General features: G+C 38.1%; 1 protein-coding gene across 5 annotated transcripts in view; it reads left to right on the top strand.

Annotated features, from left to right (window-relative positions):
• Positions 1-14,011, top strand: part of Gria2 (glutamate ionotropic receptor AMPA type subunit 2) — a 123,923-nt gene that overhangs the window by 48,018 nt on the left and 61,894 nt on the right. For all 5 annotated transcript variants that reach the window (XR_005974930.1, XM_041659247.1, XM_041659246.1 and 2 more), the window contains exon 3: positions 11,300-11,539. Coding sequence is in view for 4 of the 5 variants with exons in the window: in XM_041659247.1 (XP_041515181.1) it covers positions 11,300-11,539 (240 nt within the window). In the remaining variant the exon portion in view is untranslated. The remainder of the gene's footprint in view (positions 1-11,299; positions 11,540-14,011) is intronic.

A 14,011-nucleotide genomic window follows, 5' to 3' on the forward strand; every position in this document is an offset into this window, starting at 1 on the left:
TGACTGTATCATTATTTTTCCCTTTTATTATACTACCTATGATAGTATTCTAAAACGAGGGTGTGAATAATTATGGAATCATATGATAATGACTAAATATTGATATTTTGTGACCTACCTAATATCGTCTCCCATATTTCCATACTCTGAACCACAAGGTGGTGAACTGAACAATGATGAATAATATATGGGCTTTTAAAAACCAATCTACTATGGGAAAGGAAGAATTATGGGCTGTGAAAATGGATTTAATTTCATACATTGATCAAGTGTGTCAGATAGTTATTCAAATTCTCACTCAATTTTTATTGCTTCAATAACACATCGATGGCATGCCTTTTCAAATGTTTATCTTTGGAAATGAAGCACACATACGAATATAGAAACATATTTCTCAAAAGCCAATGGTCCTATACCCATGCATGCAGGCAGTACTATATGGAGTTGCCATGTTTAGTAAAAGAAAAAGTGTATGCTAAGTTGGGAAGAGAGAGGGTTGGTGGTGACAGGGAATAAAGAACTGAAGGGGAGAGGAGAGGTGGATTTGTTCAACACACATTACTTATATTGAAAAAATTTATAAACAAATCAGCCAAATACTTGTTCTAGATGATGAGTCAACAGGATCTTTAGGCTTAGCTTTGTGTTTGGACAGCCCATAGCTTTCTTAAGCAGCATGTCTAAAACAGAATGCTTAAAGAATCTGAAAAGAACATTAAGGCAATGCAAAGTGTGGAAGGAATAACAGAATAAGTGTGTAGTTTCCAGACCAAAAGGGATAAAATGATTTAGGAGAAAGTGGAAGAAGACAGAGAAGAAATGTAAGAAGAACGACAAATGTAAGTCTAATAAAATATACAGATAATGGTGACTAAGACCCTTGAATTTGATTATATCTCATATTGAACTTATATGAAAAATAGGTGATAAAGTAATATACATAAGTGACTTGGCATTTTCTAGAATTTATTTCCTGAATGTGCAGTCATTTAGAGTCATATATAAGCTAGATGTTACCTTTGAGGACATTGAGACCTTTAAATTCTGTCATTTTCAAGAAACACCCAGTTGGCTGTAGGCATGGTTATATGAACTCATACCACATCAGAGCATAGATATGTGGAACTCACCTAGAGCCTGAGGCCAGCAAGACTTTTTAGAGGTCGAAACCGTGTGTGTGTGTGTGTGTGTGTGTGTGTGTGTGTGTGTGTGTGTGTGTGAAGGAAATACATGGCCAAGATGGAAATGGAAGCATCTCTTGTGAAACTGCATTTTATAAAAATGGAGGTAATACTCCTTCTCTTCCATGTGCAGGTCCCATCATTAAAATTTACATCAGAGTTACTACCTGTTACTGTCGATCCCATTATAGCTTGCCACCTTGGATGAAGAATGAAGCAAAGATAAATATTATGGATTTCTAAAGCTGCATATATTAAAGGCCACAACAATAAACTTAGGACATTTAACCTCACTCAGACTACTTAGCATGAAAGTCAGGAAGGACAGATATTTGCTGGGGAGAATGAAAAATGCATTCTTACAACTTCACAGTCTTCTATGACTGAGAGACGATATTGCATCACATTAACTATTTCTATGAAAAATGGGCTCAAGATGTATGCAAGGGGGAAGCAATTTATCACTGTGTAGATGGGCGCTACTACTGTAGGTTAAACATTAGTGAGGCAATTTATAGAGACTGTCACTTGGGGGTATGCTTATTATTCCACACATTGTCTCGGGGCCATTTATTCTCTGGTTCACTAGCTATGCAGGGATTGCTGGAAATTTAGAGAGATTCGTGTAGATGCTAAGCTGCCGCCACCATCTTTTTAGTGGAAGCGGTTCAAATCCACAGATGAGAAAATGAAGTTCGCCAGTAGATATTTAAACTTTAAAACATCCATATTTGTGGAAAAGGGGTAGTTACTCCATTTCACCAATAATGTAGAAAATTGTGCTGACCTAAAATTTCCACAAATAATGGAATCATGGTTCGATTTCTATCATTCTCCCAAAAGCTTTACATAAAATTCTAACGATGTGTGTACCACAGAACGTTACAACAATTATATGTTGAAGGCTTAAATGTCACTTACAGTAAGCTTTGAGGCTTAATTCATACACAATAAAGGGGAGCACTGTGCTTCATTGATGTATGTCTTTTTTGTCATATATCTTGCTGGATTATTAACTCCTTCACTTGGCATGAAAAATTCTCTCCACACAAAATAAATTTTGAAATAGTAGCACAATTGAATGTCCCAGGTGTTCCAAAGAGTGTCAACCTTTGCTTGTCTAAAGATTGACCCAGTTTTATGTGGATTTTAAAACAAAGCCAGTGAAACTGAGAGATGGTAAATTAGGAGGAAAGCATTGATTTCTGAGAATTTTGAGTACCAACTGAAATGAAGTCCCAGTGCAAGAACCTGTATCTTACGTCTATTAGCCATTTGATTCTAATGTATCATCATCAAATAATAAATATTGTAATGATTTATTTATGAAATTCCTGATTTGCGTATTGGAGACACAAAAATCCTTATGATTGTTTTTACTGTTAAAAGCACACTTATCTAAGCATTACTATTTTCTTGAGCATTATCTATAGTTTTAACAACACAATCCTTAAAGCATTCTTGTGAATTAGGTAGACAAGAAAACCCCCCAGGATTGGGAAGTGAGGTTCAAAATCAACAGTTTTCATACCAGGTGTCCAGAGAGTGGTAGAGCTGGCTTCTAATTCTCAGCTTTGTTCTGTTCCTATACTGACCCCTTTGTGTAAGAAAGTCCTAAATCAGCAAGACGCCCTAACTCTGTCACTCACTTTTCAGGTGGGTTGAAGACAGAGTAACAGTAGGATAGATCCAGCATACAGTAGGTGTATACAAATAAAATAAGGGAAGGCAACATTCACTTGCTCATAGGCAGGACACGCTTCAAAGAACTTTTACTTTATTAAGGTGCCGTTTATTACATGGCTGCTCTGTGTCATGAACTTGTTGGGCTTGCACAGGTGATTGGATCTTTATTCTTTCCTCAATTGAGCTAGTATTTAAAGAGAAAGCTAAGCAGTGATAATACTGGCTAACCCACAGCCATGGAAATGCCTTCAGAATCACACGTGGTAAACACAGGAGACTTAGACCTCACAAAACCGGTAGAACTTGAGTGACGCTGTCTGCTATTTACTCAGCAATTGGAGCACATAGGTGGCTTCTAAGTAAGGGTGATTTGTGCTGTGATAGGAAAGAGATGTATTACAGGGGAGGTGGTTTGAGACGTTATTGCGGGAATTTAGTGACTAAGTGCTTACGAGACTCTGTTAGGCACAGTCTGCAAAGCTGAGGAACACAGATTAGAGGGGGCAAATGGACAGGACTTGCCAAACGCTTGTATCCAGGTGATCAAAGTGGGAAGATCCTTATCTCTTTTGGCCTTAGAAGATGGGTTTAGTTTTCAATATATGAACACTGTTTTGTGAAAGTGATAAATTACAAGCTAAAGGAAAATATGAGCACGCTTTTGGCGCATCATAGATAGATGGCTAGTGTTAGCATTAATTAGAATATGGAGAGTAAGGTGGAAAGTCATAGAGGATTCCATGTGGCCGATTAGCAGCCGACACTGCTGAGAGGGTTGCTTTTTGTGTCTGTTAATGCCTTCCTATCTTACGTTGATGTCGATAATATTGCTGTCCTCATGCTAAGGCAGAGAAAGGCAACCTGACTCACCAAGCAAAGCTCCACATCCAGATTCAAAATTGCTGTCATTATTAAACTTTTCAGCTTCTGGACCCACAATTATTGCCAGCACGTCCTTGGATACTGAATAACGTCTCTATATCTTTATGCTAACAAGGGTAATTATGTGTTTTTAGACACTGTAAAACAGCTGTTTAATATATTTTTCTTTTTTATTATGGGAAGCATACTCTTGACATTTTGTCGCAATAGTTTTAAGGATAAATTATTTGAACAAAAATAACTATAATATAAGCATATATATTATATATATTAACAACAATAGTGTATGTGATAGGTATCCTGCATATTTTCTGGTTTTCTAAAGAGGTGTATACAAATAAACAACTGGGGTGATGGACCTCTAGAAAACATTTACATGAAAAGATGGGTAGGTCCTTGGTAATAAGGATGAGATTCCTAAGAAATAGAATGTAAAAAGGACAAAAAGAATTGAAAGACAAATCAGCAGAGATTGCCTTTTAAATAGTGTGTTTTAGGCAGATCTGTAGGGAAAAAGAAGATACTGAGAGAAGAGAGAGACAAACATCATAATCAAAGAGAAGGAAAAGGAAGGCAGAGATGCAAGAAATGTCTAGGAAACCCTGCTCAGCAAACCTCAGCTAAATAGATCCTTACTTGTCAAGTTCATGCTGGTTCGACATTAGAATGCAGCCTAACAGGTTCTAAACAACATATGTTCACTGTGGAGTGGACGGAGTAGAATAAAATAGGTGGAGAGGGGTGTTGTGAACAGAACAACGAAGGACCATAAAGGAAATTTTCTGGAATTCTAAATCTAAGTAACGTCATTAATTCCCATGCTGTCACAGAAGAGCAACCTATAGGAAGATGGAGTTTCCCAGGCTAAACTTCTGCAAATTTTCTTCCTTCCTTTTCTTTTCTCTTTTCCTCATTCCTCTTTTTATTTTCATTTTCTCCAAGAAATTGGAATTTTTAATTTTCCACGTAGGTAAAATAGTTGTGGGGGACAAGAGTGATGATGGTAAAGGTCTTAGAAACATGTATGTCATCCTGGAGTGATTAGGCACATACCGAATCTAGTTCGTAGAAGGTTAAGATCACTGCAGGTTCACAATCATTTACACAATTAGATCCCAGCCCGCCTTAACTAGAGGGTGAGATCCTGTTATAAAATAACAGAAAATAAAACAACAAAATCCCAGGAGCTTGTGCCTAAAAGTTAAAATTGCAATGAGAAGGAGGAAACCTGTAAGACGCAGAGTCAAGCTGACGAGAACAAGTGTTAGTCAAGTCTGTGGTGCATTATTTTTAGCTTGAGTGGTAGAAGAACAAGTCGGTAGACGGTAATTCAAGGCAGAGACAAAATACTAAGGTGGTATGGTTTGCAGGCAGTAGTGTAGAGAAGGAATTAGCACAGAAAACTATTAGTTGTAATGGGACGAATCCCAAATCACACATTTAGACAAGGTCAGAGATCCTCAGTAGACATGAGCAAGATTTGATTGGACTCTTGAGTAGAATATCATTGTAACCAGTGATAGGAAAACTTCAACGGTAAAATCTGTTCAAGCACTATGAGAGGTGAAGGTCTCTTGTGCTGTCTGGAGTATAAGGGCAGTGGTCCTTCTTGATGGATCCATCACCAGATACAAGCTGAGCTGCAAAGGGGCTGTTGCCTCCCTGCTTATGAAGAAGTTCACACCATTTCATAAAGGTGCACATCAATCTATAAATGTAAAAAAATCTCAATCATATACAGCTCTTTATTCTTCTACTAAACAGTAGTGTGAAGTCTTCCAGACCGTGTCGTGAATGCCACATTGGCAGCACCAGCGAGCAGGATGACCCAAGAGGATAGAAGTGTTGCATGCACCATCAGCATTGTTGCTGGCTTATATCATCTGTTCTTGTAACAAAAAGAGAAGCAATCAGCAAGTTCCTTACACTCGGGAGATTAGGACTTCTGTGATTTGACCTAAAATGTCTTAAGGAAGGATTTTACTTTGCTGAGTTTTTCAATGTTGTTATTAAATATTTAACTCAAGTAGAACTCAACAAGAGAGTGTCTTCACTGACTTCTTTGCAATCATTTTTAAACCCTTACTCATATGTGACCTTCTTATGGTAATCAATCTAATCATTTGGAAACTTACAATAATGTGTAAAATTGTAATTGTACAGAACATGAAGCTAGAGCTGAAACTCTGTGTTGTTTTTCTCTGTCTTCCATTTCTATGATGACTGTTTGGAAATTCTAATATTGTCTACATCATTTTAGAAAGCTTGTTATTTTTTCACATTTTCCCCAAGAGTTAATCGCACACTATTCTGGATTATTTAGGCATTTCTAAATTTTCTTACATTAGAAGATGTAGGGCAGGGTGAAAACTTTACCCTTTGGAAGTATCATTGGAGATTAAAGTGGAGATGAAAATGAAATAACTAAGCACATTTCTAATTAATTCAGAATACCTCCCTCAGTTTTAGTGTTTAATGTGTCAATAGGTTTCTCTACCCACCCATAATGATTATCATTCCAATAGGAAATGTTCTTGCAAGTTCATAAGTTGAATGTTCCCTTCCCATACTGGTAGAATTATTTGGAGAAATAGTAGGAATTTATATGATGTGATGTTTAAGTTGGTAATTATGGGTATGCCAATGGAGGTTGACAGCCAGCTTCTGTTTCTGTCTTTTTGCTTCCTGTCTGCTACAAGACTCCTCTGGCATATGTTTCTATGCATGACTGTTGGGGACTGTGGACCCCTAGACCCTGAATTTTCTGTAAACAACTTGCTTGCAGCTTCTCTGAGCAAAACAACTTGTTTGCCTGAGTTAGCAGCTGCTCTGAGCATGATACAAGGGAGTGATTTCTGGTGGCTGCAGCTGAAAGATATCAAGAGCTGGGGCGTGGCCAGAGCACTATATTACCTTCCCCTGAACACAATAAAGGGGGCATTCTTGTTTCAAGGATGGCCCATGTCTCTGTCTCTGTGTGTATGTGTGTGTTTCAATCTCCAGGGCCCTTACTGGTAGGGCAGAAGCTACAGGTAGTATCATATTACACGTAGTACAGGTGCTACAGAACCGTAGTACACATAGCAGCAGTGCAGTACACATGACCAAGGATGCAGAATGACAAGAGCAGAGGATTGTAGGTGATGAAAGCACTGAAACCAAAAATGAAAAGAAGTCCTTATTTTATTAAATTTATTATGTCATACAGTGGCACACGGATAAAAAGTTTATCACTCATTCCCACTAATACAGAAAGTCAGTCCTAAGAATGCGTTCACTGCTATTAGTAAACCTTACGGTGCAAGTGTTAAATTTGGGGAATGAAAATATAGGAAGGATTTAGGAAAGTGTAGAGATCTTTGTTATTAAAAGCCTACAGTGCTATAGGTAAAGCTGACTGAGTTATTCCAATATGAACTTAGAAGTCAAGAATGCAGGTCATGAAGAATTAACTCATGAAGATGCAGATAGAAATAAAGACCTTACTGATAGTATTAATCAAAGATATTTATGTTTTGTTATGGCAGTGAATTTCTCTACCTATTGTCCATTTCATGAGACCCCATGGGTAACTGTGTTTAGCTGGTGAAAGAATGTTTAAGATAGTCAACATCTTGGCTGTGGCATTGTCAGAAAATCTTTTATCCAGGTTTATAGTGATAATTATGAACAAAGAGTATGGCAGAAAGTCTTGTAAAGGCTGGGAAAGGAGAAAATTTGAGGCTGAGTAAGATGTACTTGTTAGCAAGAATAGCACCATTCAAAATAAGTTAATTTCTTTAAACTGGGAAAAAGAAAGGATGCCAGGAAGACGACTAAGAATAAATAAGACCACATCAAACCCAGAGTTGACAAGTTCATAAAAGGTAAACTTGCTTAACATGCTCTGTCATCCTCCAGTTAGACACAGGCTTGCTGGGGGAAGTATTTCATTACATTCAGAAACCTAAGCAGTCACAGGCTCCTATGTACACTGTCCAAAGAAAGGTGACCAGTGCTTAAGAGGGCAGCAGTCCTTGATGTTATTCACATGATGCTAGTTTGGGGAAACCTTCATGCATGTAGCAGGCATCCTATGAAGGCTTCAGTGTGAAAGGCAAGTTGGCAAAGCGATAGCGATGGAGCAACTCAAGCCCGTTGACCTTCTCATTATGATACCCTGCATCTTGGATGTCTTACGTTTTGCACAGTGCTGAAAATCTTAGTGCTTTCCCTGATATATTTTTATCTTCTTCTTTCGTCCCCCATCTCTGCCTTACATGTAACCCCTTTTTACTTTATTTTAGAAATGGGATTTTTATTTGGAAATTTCTTATCTTGGAAGTACACACCCTTATGTTTGGTATGGTTTAGAGGGTCATGGGTAAGAATTTGGCTTGTATCTAAGAAAAGACTTTAAATCAGTCCATTAATGGCTAAGATGATGCTGACTCTCAGAGACAGGCAATTCATTCTGCATTATGAGGTAGGTAGAAGCTTTAGGAAGCCAGAGCAAAATGATAAAATGTGACTAACAAATTACCCCTACACCTCTTCCTAATGTTAAAATCTTACACCCCAGTTTGTGAGGATTTTTAGGAAAGTGAGAGAAACTGTAAGCTAGTGCCTAAATGGAGGCAGTAGGTCCCTTGGGCATGTTCTTGGGAGTGACAGCTTGTACCAGTTCCTTCTTCATCTCCCTCTGCTGCTTGACATCTATGTAAAAAAAAAAAAAAATGAAAGCAGAACTTTCTTATCAAAGACCTACAAGGCACTTGGTGACAATAATACAAAGTCAAATACAAGCCTGTACTGGGGAACAACAGTAGAAGATTGCAGAAGGTCTTGGATGTGTGGACATGAGGCACTCATGTAACATAAGATTCAGCTCCCATTCTCAGACTGTTATTGTGAACTTGGAAGTAGTACTTCACTTAAAGTGCTTGCTCAGAGATCTCAATGTCACTCTTACTGTATCTGGAGATAATGAACATGACTGAGAAATATTGATCAAGTGGCATGTGTAGAAATAGGATATTAAGAAAGAAATACCCCCAAAATAGAGTGAAGTAGGAAAAAAGAAAGTCATTATAATTTGTGAACCATAAGGTGATAGGTTTGAGGGTGACCAAGGTCATGTTGTCAAGCAGTATTCACTGAAGAATTGGCAGAAGTTCCTAGAGAATGTATGGTTTCTGACTTAAAAGAGATAAAATTTCTTATAAAGTTTTATACAGTTTGCTTTTTTTATTGAGACAAAGGAAGTGCTTCCAGCTGCTTACGTAACAAAGAAGTCTCTTGACTACAAAGTTCAGATCTGTGAAAAATGAAATGCGTGGCTCTTTACTGAGATTCTGTATTCAAACAGCGGCTTTCTTTTTGAGCATTCTGGTGATGCTGCTCTCTCCATCATGAAAACTATTGTGCTCAAGAGAGGAAGTCCCATCAATAAATCATATTGCATGAAAACCCCAGTGTCTGGACGCCATGCCAACCTTTCCGTGGAAATCAAATAAAGTAGATCCAGGGAGAATTTTACAGCAACCCTCCCTTTTCAGATGTCATACTTCATCAACCTAAGATTTAACAAGAATTATAACCAATTTAAATTTAAAATACCCATGTCAGTACGCATTTATCCATGTACAAATTAAGAGATCATTGCCGAGTTTGCCTGGAAGACTTAACAGCCAAAGGTCTTTTTCATCTATATGATGAACCAACTCAGTCATCAAATATATTAAAGGCTACTTTCCTTACCTAGAGGAGGACAAATAAAATAGCACAATTTCATCTTGTAGTTACATGAAATATATGAAAAACCATTGTTGTTTATTTTCTGATGTATTATCATCTCTTAATAATTGAAATATTGGCTATTAGGTACAGATCATCTAGATTTGCTTATTAGAATCTACATCTACTTTAACAAGGCTCTTGTTTGTGAAACAAATCTATTTCCACTCATCTTTGTGAAAGTGATTCAGTAAAGTAAGATAGTATTGGAAGTAATTCATGTGGAAGATGCTGATAGGTTCAGGGTCATTCAGCAAATACCAGCTATGCATCCATCAAAAGCATCTGATCCCGTGGGTTGGTGACTGAGGGCTGCTACAGTTGGTTTCTATAGAGCACTGAAATCCTGAGCTGAGTTGCTTTTACTTATCAGAAAGGGACAGTCATATTGGTGTTTCAAAAGAGCATTCCAATTATAGTGACGAAATATCAATGGGAGGGACCAGGTGTACAAAAGCAATAACATTTGTGTAGATAGTCCATTAATTGTGCTTTTAAAAAGGATTGTATAATAGATATGAATGCAGATTGTGAATGCAGACTGCTTGGGTTTGAACACATCTCTTACTGGCTACAAGCTATTTACTCAAAGTGGTAATTTTCCTATCATTATTTTGGGGATAAAAAAAGATCCTATCTCAAGAGTTATCATGAGAAAGAAATGAGTTAATATAAAACCTAACAGACACATGATATGCATAATGTAAGGATTTCCTATTAGTGAAGTAGGGTGGATGGAATGGAGAGAAACTTAGTAGCACACTTGAGTATATTGATTTCACCAAAGAAATGCCAGACAGAGGAACAGGTGAGTAGGTTAAGGCAACTGTTAAAGTAAAATTAGGGAATTTATTTAATTTTATTAGCTGTATTTAACTGCTGATTGACTGAGTGACAGAGATGAGCATATGCCTCTCTGGTGACAGACCTCTGTATATCTGAGATAAACATGGTATTTTCTTCTTCTCACAGAGATTTCTTAACATTGGCACTATGGAAACACTAATCTTGTGATATAAAGCGCCATCAGCTTAAATTTCTTTGTATGTGTGTGTGTCGGCACATCTGTGTGAGTCAGTGAGTGTGCTCATGTGTGTATGTGCACAAAGAGGGCAGACGTCATATTTGGGGGGTTCCTTGTTGTAGCAGTCTACTTTATTATTACATGGGGTCTCTCACTGAATCTGGAGCTTACTGGTTAGAGTAGGCCATTTGATAAGTGAATCCCAGGATTTTTCCTGTCTCCACCTCCTCAGTGATGGTGTCTCTCATGCATGGTACTATGGCTGGCTTTTTAACGGGGTTTCCATGGCTCACACTGTTAGCTGCTTGTGTGGCCTGCATTTTACCAACTGAGCTCATAAGTTTGAGAAGGAGTGGAAAAGGGGGACATAGGAGGGGTTGAAAGGAGAAACGGGAAGGGGAAAGAGAATTCAATTACATTCTAATTAAAATAATACTTTAAACCTCAATGAATTATATATTTAAATAATTGTCCTAAGATACGTTTACCCACGTGAAGCTTGTCAAATAATCTATGCATTTTCATGTAGCCTTATTTCCTGCTTTTTATCCTTTATAGCTTTTTTTTAAATTTATCTAATTGAATGCTAAATAAAAGTTTCTATAAATTTTGATGAATCATTAGTATTAACTTACTGTTTCTTTTGATCTGGCAATGATCTTGTACTTTACATGAATACCGCATTTCAGGAATATCCATATGATTATATGGTGATAAAATAACTCACCTTTTCTGTGCTTCTCATTTCCAGTCTGCTCCCAGTTCTCAAGAGGCGTCTATGCCATCTTCGGATTTTACGACAAGAAGTCCGTAAACACCATAACGTCCTTCTGTGGGACGCTCCACGTGTCCTTCATCACTCCGAGCTTCCCGACAGATGGCACGCATCCGTTTGTCATCCAGATGCGACCTGACCTCAAAGGAGCCCTTCTTAGCTTGATCGAGTACTACCAGTGGGACAAGTTTGCGTACCTCTATGACAGCGACAGGGGTAGGTAACAGGAGTCCCTTCCTAATGGGTCCAGCACAGCATTGGCTTTTGGTATGGCTATGGGGTGCTCTAAAAGTAAATAAATGCCTAAGAATTTATTGGTTTCATTTTTATGTAATTAAACCATGCAATTTTAGTATATTTACATGCTTAAAGTTAAACAAAACAAAAAAAACAAATTAAACAAAAATCCCAATGCAAAAACAGAACAGGACAACAGCAACAACAAACACAGGCACACAATCAAGCAGAGGAGATTCAGAGCACAGATGAAAGGGGTAGCCTGTGACAATCTAATGACTTAGTATTCAGTCCTAGCATATGTGAGCCATGTGAGCAACAAAGACTCCAGAATGGCTATGTTCCTCATCAGAGAAGTGGCTTAAAGGGAATCCATACAAGCATATAAATAGAAAGTGTTATAGTATTGTATAGTTACTAAATCTTGTTCAATGCAAAAGATTTATCAGGTGGAAAGTAGCCTTCTTTTAAAATAAAGTCTCTGAACTTCAGAGAAGTTGCAGGATGCTCGTGAGGTCATGATCTACCCGTGTGTAGAATAGTCCAGCACAGGCCTCTGGCATCCAACGCCAACTGCCTTATATAATTCCACAGGATTGTTTATGTGTTCTATCAGTGCGCCAACTTGAGGATGGGGAATTGTTTGTTTCTGTATTCTTTACCGTATTAGAAGAGCTGCTTTAGAAGTTTAGGAGTCAAGGTCTTCTTAATATTCATCATGTCTGTGATGAGAGTACATGAGTCTGTGCACACCTCATATTGTATAAAATACTTTGGGGGATGTTGATGTGTCTTTGGAGGTCATCTGTAAGCAAAGGCAAGAGGGTAAAGCGCTTTATAGAGACATAGCTAGGCTCCGCAGTGCTTCCTTTTGCAGTTCACTTCTCGGAATACTTAAAGTTTCAAGAGAAATTCAGACGCGCTTTTTTGTTTGTTTGTTTTGTTTTGCTTGTTTTTCGAGACAGGGTTTCTCTGTGGTTTTGGAGCCTGTCCTGAAACTAGCTCTTGTAGACCAGGTTCGTCTCGAACTCACAGAGATCCGCCTGCTTTGACCAAGTTGGAGCACCTTGTTGTGCTGAAAGGCAGACTGGAGGGAGCCAGTGTCAGTCCATCCTCCTCCTATCACTCAGGCTTGGCTGAGGCAGGCCTGCTCAAGCTAGGCATCTGGCTTCAGTCCCGTCCCCTTGAACCAAGGCATGACTGGCCTCTGTGTAAAAACCAGTCAGTACTCATAATATAATATTATCTGTGTCAACCTCTTCATCTCCTGTTTTGAGAAGGAAGAATTGATATCTACATCATGCATGTAAAGTACAGGCAGAGTCATGATGGTAAATGTGGATTTCAAAGTTCAGGGTGACTTTAATATGGGTTTCCTGTGTATGTGATAAAAATAATTTACAAAACCGAGCTTATTGGTATTTAGGCTTCCCTTTTGCCCTCTGACCACTTTTTTAGGACTTAGCAGCCCTGGAACTCTTCTGGAAGTTCGGCATATTTTAATTGCATTTCTCACACTTACTTCATAGTGATGCTATTTCCATCTATGTGTGTATTTCATATTTGGTCGCTTCTTTTCTGGACCTAAGCCCCCAGGTCAATGTACTACCACACATTCAACACCTCACGTCCTTAATGCCACACTGCTTTTTATGGGATCCATTTTCAACAAAGCAATCAGAATTATTTTAAATGTGTTTCCTTTGGCAGCATCAATCTCAATGGCTTCTTCATATTACAATTAGGATAACATTGGAATTCTCAGACTGGCTTTCAGGCTTTATAATATATGGGTCCTCCAGTGAGTTTTCTAGACTTGCTCATTCACTAAATCTAAATCCTAAATCTGATTGACCTTCCTTCACATTCTGACTTGGGCCAAACCATTTTCACCCCAAGTGTCTGCATATAGCTCAGATTTATAGAGGCTCTTGATGTCTGCTTTGATATACAGTTTTCTGAGGACATCTGTTATACTGGCATTTCCTTACAAAGCAATGTTTTATTCCCCTTCCTAGGATGTAAAACAATTTATAATTAATACTGTATTTGATATATCACTCAAGAACTATTTATTGAGCTCCTACTGCATTCCAAGGACAGATTCAGTCACCCAGAATAAGGTCTGTTTGTTACTTATGGTTTTACTGTTAGCTGCAGGAAAACTCTACCCAGAAGCACTACTCACCCTGGCTGTGAGGTTCATAACTAGACATGCAGAGCTACAGGTAATGCCAGATACATAGTTGCTATTCACTGGATGAGTTAAATGTTTGGGCCTCTTAAAATTAATCTGATATTAGAAGGCAATCATGCTTGCTAAGTTGAAGGGACAAAAGATGAACAAATCTTACATGTAGATGAGGCCAGAGGCCAGATCAATGACTGTATGAATTTTAAATTGTTATACACTCTAGGAAGGGGAATAAGACATTGCTTTGTAAGGAAATG

The sequence above is a fragment of the Microtus oregoni genome, unplaced genomic scaffold, assembly GCF_018167655.1.
Source record: "Microtus oregoni isolate MIOR12 unplaced genomic scaffold, Mior012 000010F_ref0000083, whole genome shotgun sequence".
NCBI classification, from domain to species: Eukaryota; Metazoa; Chordata; class Mammalia; order Rodentia; family Cricetidae; genus Microtus; species Microtus oregoni.